Raw genomic sequence first — 16,711 nt, forward strand, 5'->3', positions numbered from 1 at the left:
AGCTGAGAAAAGTAACATTTTGAAACTGTTCATAAAAAATCAAAGGACTCAGTGTTACAACCTTGACCTAATTACTAAGGAACAATAATTAATATGGCTTTTTTATTTGTAGCATCACAGGGGCTACCTGGTTTCCCTGCCTTGATCTAGCAGACACTGTGCAATCTGCAGTAAGGCTCAAAGGAGAGAGGAAAGCAGCTCTGTAATCTAAGCCATTCATTCAGCTGATTGGCCGTGTTCTGCTTGAGCCCCAGGCCTGTAGGCTAATTTCCAGGGATAAAGAGATCTCACAGAGCCACACCAGCCTTCTCGGGTTTGAATACAGGGGTCTGGGTTTTCCAGACTGACTGCAGCCTTGTGAACACAGCCACAAGAATATTGCCGTTTGAGTCTGACCAGGGTGGTTTGCCAGCAGCAGAATGGGAGACTCAACTGAAAATGAACAAGTCTGAGAGCCCTTTCACTTTCAGGTCCCCGGAGCCAGCTGGTAAGTCCCCGTGTCCAGGTTTTAACAATATTATGATTTCCAAGAAGGCTGGGAGAGGACTTGCAAATCATACATCCTATAGCATTTTCTGATCCTTTGAATCCATGCACAGAGATCTTATTTAATCAGAGTAATAACTTTATTTCCAAATTCACTTTTACAGTAACAGTAAGTGTAAATCATTTGTTAAAACACACAGCACACCATATGGACATTCACAGACAGGAAGCTAAGCTAAGATGGTTTCATGTCCCTCCCCCCACCCTCAGTATTACCAAAGAAATCATGGGACTTGCAAGTGCCAGAAATTGTCCTGCCCAACACTGCAAATTCACAGGGCTAAGTCCGTTGGGAGGTGAGACTCAGTCCGTGCCCAGGGTAATAACCCTTTTCAAAGCTAAAGAGAAAGCAGAAGTCTCTTGGAGCCACAGAGCTGTAGATGGGACAAGCTGATGTCCTCCCCTCTCTGCCCTCATCCCCACCTCTGCTTTCCTTAGGGAACAAAGATAAAAGGGGGAAGAGATCTCAGCAGCTACAAGAAGGACAGGCTGCTGTCCAGAGCTGGTGAGAAAGGTGACATGGAGAGGCCAATAGCTCAGGACCGGATGCCGGCATCTTTGGGAGGCACGGTTGAGTGCTTGGGACTCTGCCAAAGAAAGGGCAGCAGGCCAGAGCGACCGAATCTCCAGATTCCTCCACCAGCCTCACTGCCTGCACCTGGCCGGCAGGGAGACGGGAACTAGCTGGCAGCGTATGGCACCTATCAGCGAAAAGGCGAAATCCCAAGGACCCCTAGCATGAAATCATGAAGCAAAGGGTTACTAGGCCTTGAACTGCTGCACTCCCCTGTGCCCAGCGGTAACTATCTTACAGGTTCCACCCCCCTCCCCCCAGAGCACAACAAGCAAACAGGATACAGTCTCACCACTGAAGTCAATTTAAATGGAACTATTGATAAAGTATGTGGAGAGCTTGAAGGAACCAGGCGTACAGCATATCCTATGTACCCCACCCAAGGGACACTGGAGGAAATGGGGGTGGGGAGTGCCTGGCCCTGGGGGATTGTCCTCATTATTTAAGGTTACAAGCCAGCATCCCTTTGCCAACTCCCTGCCAGCTTCGAACTGATCACCCTAAACCCTGATGTTTAGACTGATGACCAGCAGCCCATCCACCAGCCCTCTGAGGAAGGTCCCGGAAACAAGGTACCACAAGGCAGGGCATAGAAGCCGCAGGAAGAGGTGCAAGAAGAAATGCAGCCAGAATCGGCAGCAGTAGTGAGGCTGGATGGCTAACAGCTACCAAGTCTTTGCACTACATTTCCTTCTGCTTCCTCAGAACCCTTCCAAGACCAGCTGGGACTCAGGACAGAGGAAAGCCTGTGGGATATTCTGGGCCCAGATGATCCCTTGCATAGAGAGTTATGGCTGCAAATGAACCATCCAGCCCCATAGGGCTGCCTTTAACTGTACCCGAACCAGAAGCAGCAGAACTGCCCGAGGTTGCTGATTTTCTTTAAACAGCGAATTTCTAAACTGCCAGAGGCTGCTTCCCGTCCCCCTGGGAGGAGATGAGTCTGGTGCAAGGTCAGCAGGAGCTCTGGCCAAGGCTTTGGAAACGGTGTCTCCGGACTCATCACCCTTCCTCGCTCAGGCAGCTCAGGCCACTGAGATGAGTCCAGGGCAGGCAGTCCATCCCAACCCCCGCTGTGGCCGCAGGGCCCTGGGTGAGGAGGCCTGGCCATCCTTCCTGAGGGAGAGCTTGGAGCGGGACCCCAGGCTGAGGTGGCACTCGTGACACGGGGAGTTCTAAGACCCTCTCCTGGCTGCTGGGGGCCTCCAGGCTGTGATCAGAGAGGCATCTTCATGCTGCAAACTGCCCTCTGCCTGATGAAGGGGAGCCCTGGGGGTGGGGAGGAGGCAGCAGAGCGTCCGTCCTTGTCCTGTGCTTCGGGCCTTCGCAGCCGAGGGTTCTTACTCGTCAGACTCTGGACTGTTGGGTCCCAGAGGCTGACAAAAAGTCTTTCGATGCAGGGCAGAGCCACACTGGCCTTCTGGATCCGAGTCCCAGCTGGAGGGGGAGAGACATCTAGAACTCCCTTGAGGGTGGGTTAGAAACCTCTTTACAAGCATTTCAAGATACATGCGTCCTTTTTTTTTTTTTTTTTTTTTCCCCTTTTCACTACCATAGTCACTCTGGTGAATCCAAGCACAGACAGACAAATCCGACTACGACGCGACAGGGTGCAGACCGGGAGGGAGGGGTGACATCTATGTGAATGTTCAGCTGCTCCAGCAGGACAGACAGCATCACTTCCAGCTGGGATGGGAAAGAACCATTTCCGAGGGGGCACGTTTCCCTTTTTGGGGTGTGGAGGGCTGACTATATACATGGGGGGTAGAGCAGCGGCCGGGCTCTCAGAGGCTGGCAGTCACAAGCTGAGGCAGAAGTGGGGATGGAGGAAGCCCGGCCTGGCCCTGAGGGCCTTGCCTACCTGTCCCAGCGCCATCTCTGGCATCCAGGGCAGCCGACCCGCTGCTAGCTCAGCACGGGAGGGGGGCCAGGCTTCTGGGAGGAAAGGCTCACCAAGTCAACGAGTCATTGCGAACCCCACCCTGGCTCACGTCTGGGGTGGGGGCAGGGAACCGAGTAAGGTCATCAAGGGTCACTGTGAGGGACGTGCCAGCGGGATGCTTCGAACAGAAGACTGAGGGCCCCCACCCAGTGTCCAAACCTCGCCCTCCTTGACTTTCCCCCTCGATGCGGAGATGCCTCCCCATCTAACCACGTCCATTACTGAAGTGGGGGGGGAGGCTGGGAACTCGGGACAGTGACATAATGAGGGGAACAGGCAGTGACTGGGCTCCGCACAGCAGACACACAGGCAGGGCAGACAGGTGGCTGCTGCAGTGGGCGTGGGAGGGGTGAGAGGCTCAGGACCCCCCTCCCAGACCCCGCACACTCCAGAGATGCCACAGGCCCAAGCCTGGGAACAGGCGGACGTCCCCCAAGAGGCACAAGTCCTTACAAAGAGAACTGGTTAGCCCTAAGGTCCCAGATCTGTGAGGTGGCCAGAATCGTGGCTGTGGTTCCAACCTTCAGAACTCAATAAAACAGGGCTTCCTGGGGCGGAGGGAGCCCCTCAGCTCAGGACCCCCATCCTGCAGGGAGGGAGGAAGAGGCCACCACTGGGGACATGGAGCCAGTGGTCTTGGAGGAAGTCATTCACAGGATGCCACCCTCCGGCCCACTGTCCCTTCAAAGGCGTGGGGGCGGGGCTCAGAGCCCTCCACCTCCAGGCTGCCCTCCAGAGGGTGGCACGCCCACCATGGCAGACACCAAGCCACCTCCTCCCCTGTGCCCTTCCTCTCACACCCTCCCCCTGGCACAGTCCCCTCCGCAGCCTCTCCCGGCCCTGCAAGCCCCCACCCCATCCTGCTCCAAAGGTCGCCCTGTGCCTGTGCTCCACCAGTGCACCAAGTTTCCAGTCCCTTGCCACCTCTGAAACCCCCCACCCAGGACGGGCCCCAGGAGAGGTGTCCCTAGGCCCTCATGAGTCCCCAGAAGCAGCTTTCAGAGCCTCTCCCCCTCCCTCTTCCACTCAGAGGGGGGTAAAAAAAATCAAAAAGTAATTGCCCAGGGAAATTCTGGGTGTGGCCATCTTTTTAAATGTTTTTAAAAATATTTTATTATGACTGGCCCACCCATCAATTTGGAAAGATGAAATCCGCTCTTATTCCCGTCACTGATTTGGAAGTCCCAAGCCAGAGCTGAGTGACAATGCAGGTTAAGTGATTAACCGATTAACCGATCTGTGAGGAGCAGCTGGGGGAGGGCAGAGGGCGAAGGGCCAGATCATTATTCTTTTTTTTTTTCCACACTCTCACTCTCCTCTCTCTACGATTACTGACCGCCCCGGGGCCCTGATCACAAACCCTGCTTGGCCAGGGAGGCGGACACCTCGTCGGCGAGCGTGGCGAGCTGCGGGGAGTCCACCATGTCGATGCTGCCGGTAGAGGAGACATTGCTGAGATGCCTGGGGGACGTGTCCCCTGACACCACGGGCGACTTGTACACAATCTCCGCCCCGTGGTCCGTCTTGGCTTTGGCGTTCTCGCGGAAGGTCAGCTTGTGGGTTTCGATCTGCAAGAGAGGAGCGGGGGGAAGGTGAGGAGGGGAGCTGGGGACCGTGGGTGGGAGGCAGCCCAGGTGGCGACCATGATTTCATCATTTCCCAACAGCCAACACGGGTCCAGGGTGCTGGTCACTCGCCAGCCAGCCGCCCAGGTGCCCACTCCAGAGGCATGACCAGTGTGAGTGTCTTGGGTCCCCTTCCAGAGAGGCCACACATGCAAACGTGTGTGTGAGTACAGAGAGGAAAGAGAAAAAAACCACCTATAATCCATATGGTAACAACACCCACGTGCTTTGCACTTTCCATCCCAGGTAACAGCTCCCTCAGCTGGTTGACCCTGCGGAGGGCTGTGTGGTTTCCCATCGTAGCAGATGTGCCAAAATGTATCTAGTCCCCTGTGGGTAGTTAACTGAGGTTGTCCCAGTCTCCTGCTCTCCCAGACAATGCTGTGTATGAGTAACCTTGAATAACCTTGTAGGTACATCATTTCACACATACTCTTAAGTGTATCCTAGAAGTGGAATTGCTAGTGGGTCCAAAGGCACGCATATTTTCTTAATGCACACACCTTGCCAAATTACAAATGAAAATGTTGAGGAGTTCCCATCATGGCTCAGTGGTTAACAAATCTGACTAGCATCCATGAGGACGCAGGTTCAATCCCTGGCCTTGCTCAGTGGGTTGAGGATCCGGCGTTGCCGTGAGCTATGGTGTAGGTCGCAGACGCCGTTCGGATCTGGCATTCCTGTGGCTGTGGTGTAGGCTGGCAGCAACAGCTCCGATTAGACCCCTAGCTTGGGAACCTCCATATGCCGCAAGTGCAGCACTAAAAAGCAAAAAAAAAAAAAAGAAAGAAATGTTGAAGGGGAGGCTGAAGAAGACTCAGGGATGTGCCCAGGGCCCCTGCCACCCAGCTTGGAGCCACACACATTCCTCCCCTTTGCCAGTGACATGACACAGGAGGTGGCAGCAGCTGTGGGCGGCACTGGCAGGTGCCCAAGAAAACATGATGCAACAAAGTCCTTTTTAAAGTAGAGCTGGTTCCAAAATATACAAACAGTTCACAAGCTCAGTATCAAAAAAAAAAAAAAAAAAAAAAAAAGAGGGAGCTCCTGGCGGCCTAGCAGTTAAGGATCCGGCATTGTCACTGCTGTGGCTTGGGCTCAATCCCTGTCCAGGAAACTTTCGCATGCCACGAGTGCAGCCAAAAAAAACCCAAAGAAACAAAACAAAATGAGCAGAAGACCTAAACAGATATTTCTCCAAAGACAACATACAGATGGCCAAAATGCACATAAAAAAACTCAATCATTAATCATTAGAGATGCAAATTAAAACTACAATGAGGTACCACGTCACTTAGATCAGAAGGGCCATCATCAAAAAGTCTAAAAATAATAAATGCTGGAAAGGGTGTGGAGAAAAGGGAACCCTCCTACACTGTTGGTGGGAATGAATACTGACACAGCCACCACGGAGAACACTACGAAGTTTCCTTAAAAAACAGGACTAGCGGGAGTTCCTGTCGTGGCGCAGTGGTTAACGAATCCGACTAGGAACCATGAGGTTGCAGGTTCGATCCCTGGCCTTGCTCAGTGGATTAAGGACCCAGCGTTGCCGTGAGTTGTGGTGTAGGTTGCAGACGCTGGTCGGATCCCACGTTGCTGTGGCATAGGCCAGAGGCTACGGCTCTGATTGGAACCCTGGCCTGGGAACCTCCATATGCCGTGGGAGCGGCCCCAGAAAAGGCAAAAAAGACAAAAAAAAAAAAAAAAAAACCCTCAGGAAAAAATAGGACTAGCATATGATCCAGAAAAAAATTAATTCAAAAACCTGCACCCCAATGCAGTACTATTTACAACAGCCAAGACATGGAAGCAACTTAAATGTCCATCAACAGAGGAATGGATAAAGATGTAGTATATATATACATACACACAATAGAATATTACTCAGGCATAAAAAGGAATGAAATAATATTATCTGCAGCAACAAGGATGGACCTAGAGATGATCATACTAAGTAAGCCAGACAAATACAAATATCATATGATATCACTTACATGCGCAATCTTAAAAAAAAAGATACAAATAAACTTGTTTATAAAACAGAGACTCACAGACTAAGAAAACCAACTATGTCACCAAAGGAGAAGGGGAGAGGGATAAATTGGGAGTTTGAGATTAACCTAGATACACTACTATATATAAAATATATAACCGACAAGGTACTACTATATAGCACATGTAACTCTCCTCAGTATTTGGTAATAATCTACAAGGGAAAAGAATCTGAAAAAGAATGTAACTGAATCGCTGTGCTGTATAATCCTGAAGCTAACACAACATTGTAAATCAACTATACTTGAATAGAAAAATACAAGTAGAGCATCTTGGCCCAGAGGTCTTAGTTCCAAAAGATACATGGGAAACTCAGCAGCAGAAAGCATTAGCTGGAGATGCCAGTGGCACATAGTAATTCTCTCCTGATGAGCTCTGAAGTGATGGACACAGTAATTTTCAACCTCCTTGGGCAGCTGGTAAAACCAGGAAAATGTGTATGACACGTGCACATGCTCTCTCACACACATTACAACTTCTCCAATTTTAGGAGTCCCTGCACCCCAGGTAAAGAGCCTCTACTGCAGAGGAACTTGCATATAGAGAAAAAAAACAGGCTCCCATTTAAGCCATATGCTTATTTTGTTCATCTTGGGTTACCGCTTTTTAAAAAAGGACTTTTTCTTTCTTTGGCCGCGCCTGCGGTATACAGAAGTTCCAGGACTAGGGATCTAACCTGCACCACAGCAGCCACCTGAGCCACAACAGTGACAATGCTGGATCCTTAACCCACTGAGCCACCAGGGAACTCCAGGACTCTCCCTTATTACTATAACTGAAAGGCCATTTTGACAAGAACACAGGTTAAGAAAAAATGTGACAGCGTCCTACGAATATCCCTCAATCCCCCAAACTGAAAGGCACTCAGGTGGCGGGGCTCCTATGCTCCACTGCTTGTGAACAGTTTTGCTCATCACAGAAGGAAACGGGGGAATGAATATGAGGGGACCCTGTGGGACCAGGACAGTGTCTTCCAGGCAGCGGGTAGGGCAGGACCTGCCCTTGCCAAGGCATCACAGACGTGAGTTAAGACCCAAGTCTGGACTCCACCTCTGCACCAAGCAGCCTCCAGAACACTGTCTCACTCGGGTCTCACCACCACCCCGGGACGTGGCTGTTTCCATCGGCTTTGCTGCAGGAACCTGGGGGTGCGAGTGCTTGCAAATCTTGCCTGGGTCCCACCTCCAAGCAGAGTCAAGCTCAGAGCTTTTCCCAGGACAGAAGCTTGCCGAGGTAGAGGGCTTTCTTCACCCAGAATCACCCACACCCAGGCCTACCCAGCCTCATTCCTTATAGGTTTAGTCAGACTCTCCAGAGGATGGGAGGGGGTGTCTTTAAAGCTCCCCAAGGCAGGGAGGCCTTGCATGAAAGAGGGTAGAAGTGCGGGAGTGGAAACGGACTGGCCTTTTGCAGAAAACTTTATCCACTTCCCTGAGGCATTCAAGGTCCCTCTCTGTCTTCTCACTTTTGATAGAGACCTGGACACCAGGGCGGGGGCGGGGGGGAGGCGCGCCAAGGATGTGGATACAGGATGGTCAGGGAGACCCTGCTCCCCCGCCTTTCGGGGGCTCTGTTGTGGGTCAGATGGACCTCAAGGTCTCAGTTTGCAACCTCTGCTTTAAGAGCACACCAGCAAGTGCCCCTCCAACACTGTGCTATGAGGCCTTCACTGCTCGTGCGAGGTGGGGTATTCCTGCTCAGAACCGGAGGCGGAGGTCTTGACGGCTGTGGGAACTCCAGCTGCTACCAGGTGTGGTGTGACATGATGGAAAGACGGCCTGGCTACCACTTCTGAGAGGCTGGGCGCCCCTTCCAGCTACCCTGCTGCTCACTGCGGGTTGGGTCTCAGGTCCCAGGCCCATTCTGGGACGTCTCTTCTCCCTCCACCTCTCCTCAGTCAGCAGCTGGGAGGCACCAAAGACTGGAAAGTAAGCCACTTGCAGCGCTTCTGGGCAGGTGTGGGCAGGAAGCCCAGAGGGCCCTTCACTGTATTTACCCAGGAGAGAAAAAGTGCAGCCGCAAGACAGCATCCTGCAGTGGGCCCAGAGGGCCCACCAGTGTTCCCAGCCCTGGAGCAAGACACGGTGCCTCTAGAAACTGTGGTAACGCTGAGGTCCTCAGTCCAGCAGCCGCCCCATGGACACTCCAGAGGCTGTGCTGAAATCTGGATTCCAGCATCACTGTTTTGCTCTACCTGCCTACTGACCCACTTAGAAAACTAGGTTATGTTCCCATGATTTGCTCTGGATGGCAGGGGTGGCTTTGGGGTGGCTACTTCATTTTGGGGACACTTACCAAACACAGGCCCAGGGCAGTGGCTCTCACCTTCGCCTGCACTGGAGAGCCACCTGGGGCTTTAAAAGCTCCAGGTGCTCAGACAGCGCCCAAGACCAGTTAGTCAGGCTCTCCAGGGTTGGGCCCGGCAGCAAGGCTGTTCAGGCTCCCAGGGGACGGCAGCAGGCAGCCCAGGTGGAGCCCCACAGGCCCGTGGTTGCCAAGAATCCACGTCGGGCCCAGCAATCTGGGAGCCCCGGCTCCCCCGCTCTGGGAAACTGGACCAGACTTGTCCCCACGACTCTATTATGGCCGAATCCAAGCACAGCCTCCTCCCCGCCTGCCCTTTACCTTCTTATTCCCTCCGCCAGGGACGTGGGTGATGTTATCCAGGGACCCGATCTTCGACTGGACTCTATCCTTGAAGTCCAGCTTCTCAGATTTTACTTCCACCTGGCCACCTCCTAGAACACAACACACACGGGCCCCAAGGCTGGAGTGAGGGCTAAGCAAGTGATTCCGCGGAGATGCCAGCCTTTAGGGAGAGAGGACTCGCCTTTATTTAGAGCATAGTGTGGGAGCAGGTAGGTCCTTCCAAGGGGCTTGAAAAGTTTGCTTCATCTCTCTAATCAGGGAGGACATCGAATATTTACTCAGCAAACTTCCTCTTTAGATAACACAAAGATAAACGACAACTCAGTTCATGAGAAATTATTCTAAGTTCTAAACTGGTTGACTTCCAAAGAGTCAAGTCTTTCTTAGGCCAACACCCTGCAAGCTACAAGAAGACCTCAGAATTAAACTCAATGGCAAAGTGTACCCTTAATGAGGAAGGACCCTGACCCTTTGGCGCTCCTCAGACACCCCATACAAGGCCCAAGGATGGGCAGCATGGCCTGAGGAATACACTCCTTTCTTGGGAAGGATAAAGCTGCTCAGGAAAGCTGCTCCACAGTGTGGCAGGATGGTGGCCCCAGAAGAAGGGACAGCTTTCTCTGGGGAAGACTAAAGGGAGACAGAAAGTAATGGACACATTCTCAACTATGTTTTTCTTCCCCCCTTTTAGAGCCGCACCTGCAGCATATGGAAGTTCCCAGGCTACAGGTCAAATCAGAGCTGCAGCTGTTGGCCTACGCCACAGCCAAGCCAGATCCGAGCTGTGTCTGCAATTTACACTGCAGCTTGCAGCAATGCCAGATCCTTAACCCACTGAGCAAGGCTAGGGGTCAAACCTGCATACTGAAGGACACTATGTTGGGTTCTTAACCTGCTGAGCCACAATGGCAACTCCTAGACTATGCTTCTGATGGCCCTCTCTAACTGCAGTAATGGGTCATGTAAAGATCTCGGCCCTGAAGAGGGCCTAAGGCTGTAGACCCTACTCTGCGCTCCCAGGCAGAAGTTAGAATCTAGATCCCTTCTCTCCCAGATGGTAGCCAGCAACCACCTGTAGCCACCGAAATTTTAATAAAATTCGTTCAGTTCAACTGCACCAGCCACAATGCAAATGCTCAGCAGCCACATGTGGCTAGTGGCCACCAAACACAACAGCACAGCTGGGACGTTTCCTTTGTTGCAGAAAGAGCCGTGGAAAGCACTGATTTCTATACCGGGCGGGGTAAACACGGGGAGTTCCAGTAGTAGCATTTTCTGTTGAAACAAAATCACGAGGGCACCGGCAAGGACCCCAGGGTCCCGTGTTGGAGCTGGTGCAGTTGGTGAAGTGACCCTCACATCGACTGCGGACCAAATCGGGACCCAGCCAGCCAGGCCTTGGGGACCAGGTCAGGCCCTTCCCCGAGGCCCCTTGTGCAGCCCGTGTGGAGAACCGTGGGTAAGGGTTTAGACCAGCATCTGCCACACCGCCCTCCTCACCTTGCCTCAGGCAGCCCGGTACACAGCGACTTCTCCCAGGCCAGGGCCAGTCCCGCCGCAACCCTTCCCAGCCACTTCCGGAGCAGGCCCCGCCCCGTCCTGCCCCACCCCACCCGGCCTTCTACTAGAGCTACCTGGCTTATGGTGGATGTTGCCTAACGAGCCACACTTGGAGGTCACCTTGCTCAGATCCACTGGTTTGTAGACTATTTGCACCTGGAGGTGAGAGAGGCGGAGAGAGAAGATAAAACAGAATTATTTTATTAGGAGTGTAACACAATGAAGAGCACTGTGCAAGCCCAGGTCCTGCTGGGGCAGCGTTTCCTGGCAGCCACGAGAAACACCGCTGTCATCGTGGTGGGGAAATGTGTTGTTGGAATTCTGCCAACCCTGCCCGGGGGGCCAAGTCTCCACAGAATAACTGGCGTGCTTTTCAATCCCATAGAACTGGGACCCTTAGGGAAAAGCGGATTCTTGACCATTGTGCAGGGCCCATGCCATGGATTTAGCTGACGTTTGCATGTAAAAAAATCATTATCTTCCCCGAAATGAAATCGACAGCTCACACTCAGTGGGGACGGAGAGAAAAGGGATCAATATGATCCGTTTGTGCAGCATTTACAAAACCTCACTGGAGAAGCAAAACAGCCATGTCTGTTGGGCCTCTGAGAGCAGAGGGCGATGTGGGGCTGTTGGGGGTCCCTTCTCCCAGGAGAAGCTGCACAAACCCCAGCACTCCCACAGCACAGAAATGGCAGTCAGCGAGCAGGACCCAGAGCGGTTCAGCGAGCCAGCTGCCACCAGGAGAACACAGTGTCCTGGACATTTTGGTTCTTCACCGAAAGGAGCAAACCGACACCAGCAGCACAGCCAAGAGGCAGAGCAGAGAACACAGGTTGAGTGTCTCAGGGAGGTTCAGCAGACCCACGTAGGAGAGGCCTATGGGCTGTGGGCTCAGAGCCAGCCTGAGGGTCCAGCATGTGGCCCAGCCACACAGCCCACCCTCCAGAGGGGAATCATGGCCACCCACTGTTCTCAGGGCCCCCCCACAGGGACCCAGCATCAGTGGATAGGTCTCCCAGAGGACGTCTCTACAGAGCCATGGCTGTGAGGAGTCCCTGGTGGTCACTGAGTGCCACCAGAGCAACCTAGTGTGAGGTCACCTGAGGATACAGGAGGCCAATCACCATGGAGCCAGTTGGCTCCTGCTCCCTGCCCTGGAGTAACCCAGGAGAGAGATGGCCTTGTGCCGGAGAATGGGTTTAACAAGGATACCAGAAAATAAGCAGGGGTTTTTACTTAAGTCTAAACCATCTGGAAGGGTCCCCAATTACATTAGTTAATCAAAATCATGTTGGCACTTGCTGATTACTGATGAGTGTTGATTGAGGCTCACAGGTGGATGTGGTTGGTGCGTGAAGGGAGGTGTGAGGAGCCTGCCCCTGTGGGACAGGATGGGTTAATGAGGGAATCTGAGGACAGGTCTGGGAGCGTGTGTGCTCTGGGGTGGGGTGCTGGAGGAGGTGGGGGGCTATAGGACACCCCCACACACACACACAACTCAGGCATGAGGGCGATGGAAGCAAAGGCTGGTGTGTGCAAGATTTCCTTCTCCCTTCAGCCTGGATGGGGTAACCTGTGAGTGAGAAGGAGGGTGGGGTTGCAGAGAAGAAAAGGAATAGGGGAGGGTGGGAGCCGGGGCAGGGAAAGGCATCGGGGAAGGGCGGTCAGGAGGCCAGGAGAACAAAGAGGGAGGCAGCCAGAAGGCAGGGAGAACCCTGAGAGGAAGGAGCAGGGCCTGACTGCTGGGGAGTCACCTCCGAGTCAGGGAGGGAAGGGGAGGGGAGCAAGCAGAGGTAGAGCCCAGGCCAGGGGTCCACTGCCCCCAAAATGCCTGAGGCTGACATTGTGCAGGGGCCTGTCACCCCCCAGCCACCTTTTACCAAGAGAAGAGCTGTGACAGCTCCTACTGTAAACAAGCAGTGGCCACAGGCCAAGGACAGTGCCCAGTGCCAGGCCAGATATCCAGTGGCTCTCTGCCAGGTCACAGACTAGCTCACAGGTGGCAGAGAATGCAGGAAAGAAAGGAAGGGCCCCCCAGGAAGTCCCTTGATGTTCTGGACACTGCCGTGAGCAGTAGGAATGTACCCCCTCCCCACCAGCTTTCACTTGAATGTGCTGTCTGTGGCCACTGTACCTCGCGGCCCCAGTTCCAGAAGCACAGCCCCCCACCAGCCCACCAGACACACATTAAACCAGAAAACACATGTCTTTCCTCCTATGGTGGGAGCCAGAGACCGAGCATCAAAGCTAAAACCACAATGTCACTTGGAGCCCATGACCCAGTCACAGCCAGCAGGGGCTAGGGGTGGTCCCTACACCTTCTCTTGGCAGAAAACGAGGTGGCAGTGGGACAGGAGAGCAGGGCACATGGGGGAAGACACAGAGAAGACACTGGTGAAGAAGCGTTAGTGAAGCGCCATGCAGCAGCCTCGGGGTGAGTGCCCCCTACTCCCGGGGACCAAGAAGGAGTCAGCGGTAGAACCAGGCCCCAGGTGCTCAGGGCAGGAGGCAGCAGCACATTGCAAGAATAAACCCTCAGGTCTGGATGCAGATGTGCAGGCCCAGGCTGGGCGTTTTCTGGAGAGACTGTTCCCCCCACCCCGGGCTCCCACTGTCACCCAGGCACTGCTGGCCAAGGGTGAGATGCCTGCACTTGGAAACTATCCTCGTTCCCAGGGCTAGACCTCAAGAGTCTCCAACCTCCTGCTCCCCAATGTGTTCAAATGTTTGCCTACAGCCGACCAAGAGTGGCTGGGGGAGTAAGGGGGGTTGTGGAGAAGCAGGACAGGGAGCCTCAGGATGCCAAGTCTGCACCCACTGTCGGTGCACTTGGAGGAGAGCAGTGGAACTGACCAGGTGAGAATGAGGATGCCAGCCCCAAGTCCCAGGGGCAACCAGGGGCCCAGGGAGACCCCAGGGGCACCTGGTGGAAGCCAAATTTAGAAGAGCTCAAAGCGGCATTTCCACCCTTGGCTGCTGCAAGTTCCCGCCCCCGTGCACTTTCGTTGGGCTTTTTCAGGTTTGGAGACTTTCCCGTTAGGGTGGGGCACCTGGAGCTGGTTTCAAACTGAGCCGAGGGGCTTAGGAATCAGCTCCTCCCTCACAAGTGCAGAGGACCAACGTGGGCAGAGGCTGGCCTCTGCTTGCTCTGAGGTAGGATGGTAAAGTCCTTTGTTTCATCAGAACAAGCGGCCCAACTGTCCCCAGTGCAGCCACTTGGAGTAAATCTACACAGGTGATGGAGGAGGTGACCCCAGTCTCAGGGCCGCCCCCTCCAGCTCAACCTCAAAGGGCCGTGGGGCTCCCCGTGAGTGGAGGCGATGGGGCTTATGCTGTGAGGACCTAGCTTCCAGGAGCGGCTGGGAGAGAGGACCTCTCACCTTCCCCGTCCTGCCCACGCAGCCCGCGCAGGCAGGCGCCCCTCCCGGAACGGTCGGCACGGGGGTGCGGAGCCTGGGCTACCTTTACCCAGGGACCTGGATAGACCCTGAGCCTGAGAATGGTTTATTCTATGCAATGTCTGGCAGGTGCAAACACTCATGCCACTTCTCAAATCCGGAACCGCAGCGCGGCGCAGGGAAAGTGTGACGGTACTCACACTGCCGCCTCCTGGCACGTGTTTGATATTATCCTTTGAGCCACACTTGGACTGGACGTTGCTAAGATCCAGCTTCTTATTAATTATCTGCACCTTTGATAGCCAGAAAAAAGGATGAGTGACACACCAGGCGCAGACGCATCTGCCGCGCACGAACGCCCTCGCTGGCTGGCTGCAGGCCCGGAGACGAGGGCGGGGCTGAGCCCCACCCCCGGGGGCTGCCGGCGGGAGGGGACGGGACCGCATTCCAGAACTGTGAGCGCTCGGAGGCAGACCCCACCTTAGGGCACTGGGTTTACCAAACGGATCCCGCAAGAGGAATGCCTTACGGAGGCTCCCTCATCGGAGGCCAAAAAATCGGAGGTGCGTGTCCACCAGGTTGGGTGGAGCAAAATGCGCTCAGTTATACTATTGAGTGAATAAAGCCCCACCTGTGGCCTCATTCGTACACCCACCAGACCCATCTGTCAACATTCCCTGAGATCTGAATGTGGCTGTTCTCAGGACTGCCAGGCCCTGAAATCACCAGCAGATAAGTATTTTTAAAATTCCACACCCTACTCCTGACCTCGCATTAAAACCTCAGCCTTTGCGCTGCTGAAAAGCTCCCCTGGTGTCTGGTTCTGATGATTCAGGAGTCAAGAATCACTGACTTCATGGGGAGGACAAACCCAGACTCCCTTCGGTGGGAGGCCTGCGCCCGCCTGGAAGGCACAGTAAGCGCCTGCCCGTGCATCCATCTGCTGAGCTCACCCTCACCCCCACCAGATGCTTTGAGGGACAGGGCCGTGTCCCCAGGTGGTCTTCCTTTAGAAGTTCTGGCCCAAGCAGCACAGACCCCACTGTATTTCTGCGAGCCTCCTCTTTCTCCAGGTACCAGGGAGAAGGTGTGGGGCTATCAATGTTCCAGAGGGTAGTGATTTTTACCCAATTTGTCTAAAAGCTGCGAGATACACAGACAACATGGTGCAGAGAAGGCCAGCTGGAAAATGCTGTTTTGCCTGCTAGAGCAGGGCTACCGTCATCCCAGGTGTTCCCTATTTGGAGCCCCATGTTTGGGAACCGTGGCCCTTAGTTTCTACTAATCACTGGTATAACTAACTGCCAACAGAAATTTCCAATTAAGAACCAGCACTGCCCTCTGAAATTCTGGAAAAGGTACCAAGACCTCGGTTACTGCCAGGTGGGGACCCAGAGTTTCATTAGGACAGCTGTGGCTGGGATGCAGAGCCCTGGCCTGGCTCCTTTAGGGAGAAGGGTCCCAAGGCCTTTCCTTTATTAAATCATTAATTTTTAAGTTACATTGATAGTAATTATTATTTTTAGATGTCCTTAGCTTAGTTAGCAAAATAAAAATACAGTAATCTTCTCCTGGACCCTCAGGGAGGGTTTTTTTTTTCCTTAATTTTACTGATCTGAATTCAAAAACTTGGGAAGCACAGGTCTAACCCACCTCTTGGTTTTCTTGTATCTTCCTTTAAAGTAAAAAGCTATGTATTTTTTTCATTAGAAAAGTAACATCACATTACGATTTTGAAAAATAGAGGTTCGGGAAAAGAAAAGTAAGTTTTCTTGCTACCCAAACACAACCACTACTGCATTTTCTGGTATTCTCTTGAACTCTCATACGTATAAAAATAAAACTACCATCATAGATTTATAAATAATTTATAATTATTGTTGCACCTACTGTTTGATATCTTGCTTTACCAAGTAGCATTAAGCATTTGCCATATTCTATAGTCATCAGAAGCATTAATTTTAAAAAATCATAGTCCATTTTGTGATATCAGTGCTATCAGATATTTGTATTGATTCCACTTAAAATAATACAAACAGCCTCATCATGAACATCTTTCTGCAAGGATTTTTTTCCATATTATGGATTATTTTCATAGCATAGAGTCCCAGAAGTACAATTTTGGGGCCAAAGTTATAAATACTCCAAAACCTCTCAACACAACCCTCCAAATGGGATTCTCAGAGGGTCAAAGTGATTTCTCCCATGAGCACTGTTGAGAAAGTCAGCTTCACCACATCGGTGGCAGCACGTTGTAAATTAAAAGAAACTGTTTTTCTCATTTGTTTGACTAGTATTGGTGGCTTGTTCTGCATTTCTTTGACTATTATTAAAAATTGCTCCTTTGCCCCCCCTTTTA

At 52.8% G+C, this 16,711-nt stretch overlaps 1 protein-coding gene across 26 annotated transcripts in view; it reads right to left on the bottom strand.

The window, feature by feature from the left end:
* The window catches only part of MAPT (microtubule associated protein tau), a 113,225-nt gene continuing 97,118 nt past the window's right edge, over positions 605 to 16,711 (bottom strand). For 13 of the 26 annotated variants that reach the window (XM_021066818.1, XM_021066817.1, XM_021066810.1 and 10 more), the window contains 5 exons: positions 14,553 to 14,645; positions 11,026 to 11,107; positions 9,368 to 9,480; positions 4,423 to 4,630; positions 605 to 3,648 (listed from right to left, as the gene is read on the bottom strand). In XM_021066818.1, coding sequence (XP_020922477.1) covers positions 3,635 to 3,648; positions 4,423 to 4,630; positions 9,368 to 9,480; positions 11,026 to 11,107; positions 14,553 to 14,645 — 510 coding nt within the window. In that variant the 3' untranslated portion in view covers positions 605 to 3,634. Of the gene's footprint in view, positions 4,631 to 9,367; positions 9,481 to 11,025; positions 11,108 to 14,552; positions 14,646 to 16,711 lie in introns of all 26 variants that reach the window. The other 13 variants (XM_021066819.1, XM_021066816.1, XM_021066811.1 and 10 more) reach the window with 3 other exon arrangements.

The sequence above is a fragment of the Sus scrofa genome, chromosome 12 (assembly GCF_000003025.6).
Source record: "Sus scrofa isolate TJ Tabasco breed Duroc chromosome 12, Sscrofa11.1, whole genome shotgun sequence".
In the NCBI taxonomy this organism is placed as follows: Eukaryota; Metazoa; Chordata; class Mammalia; order Artiodactyla; family Suidae; genus Sus; species Sus scrofa.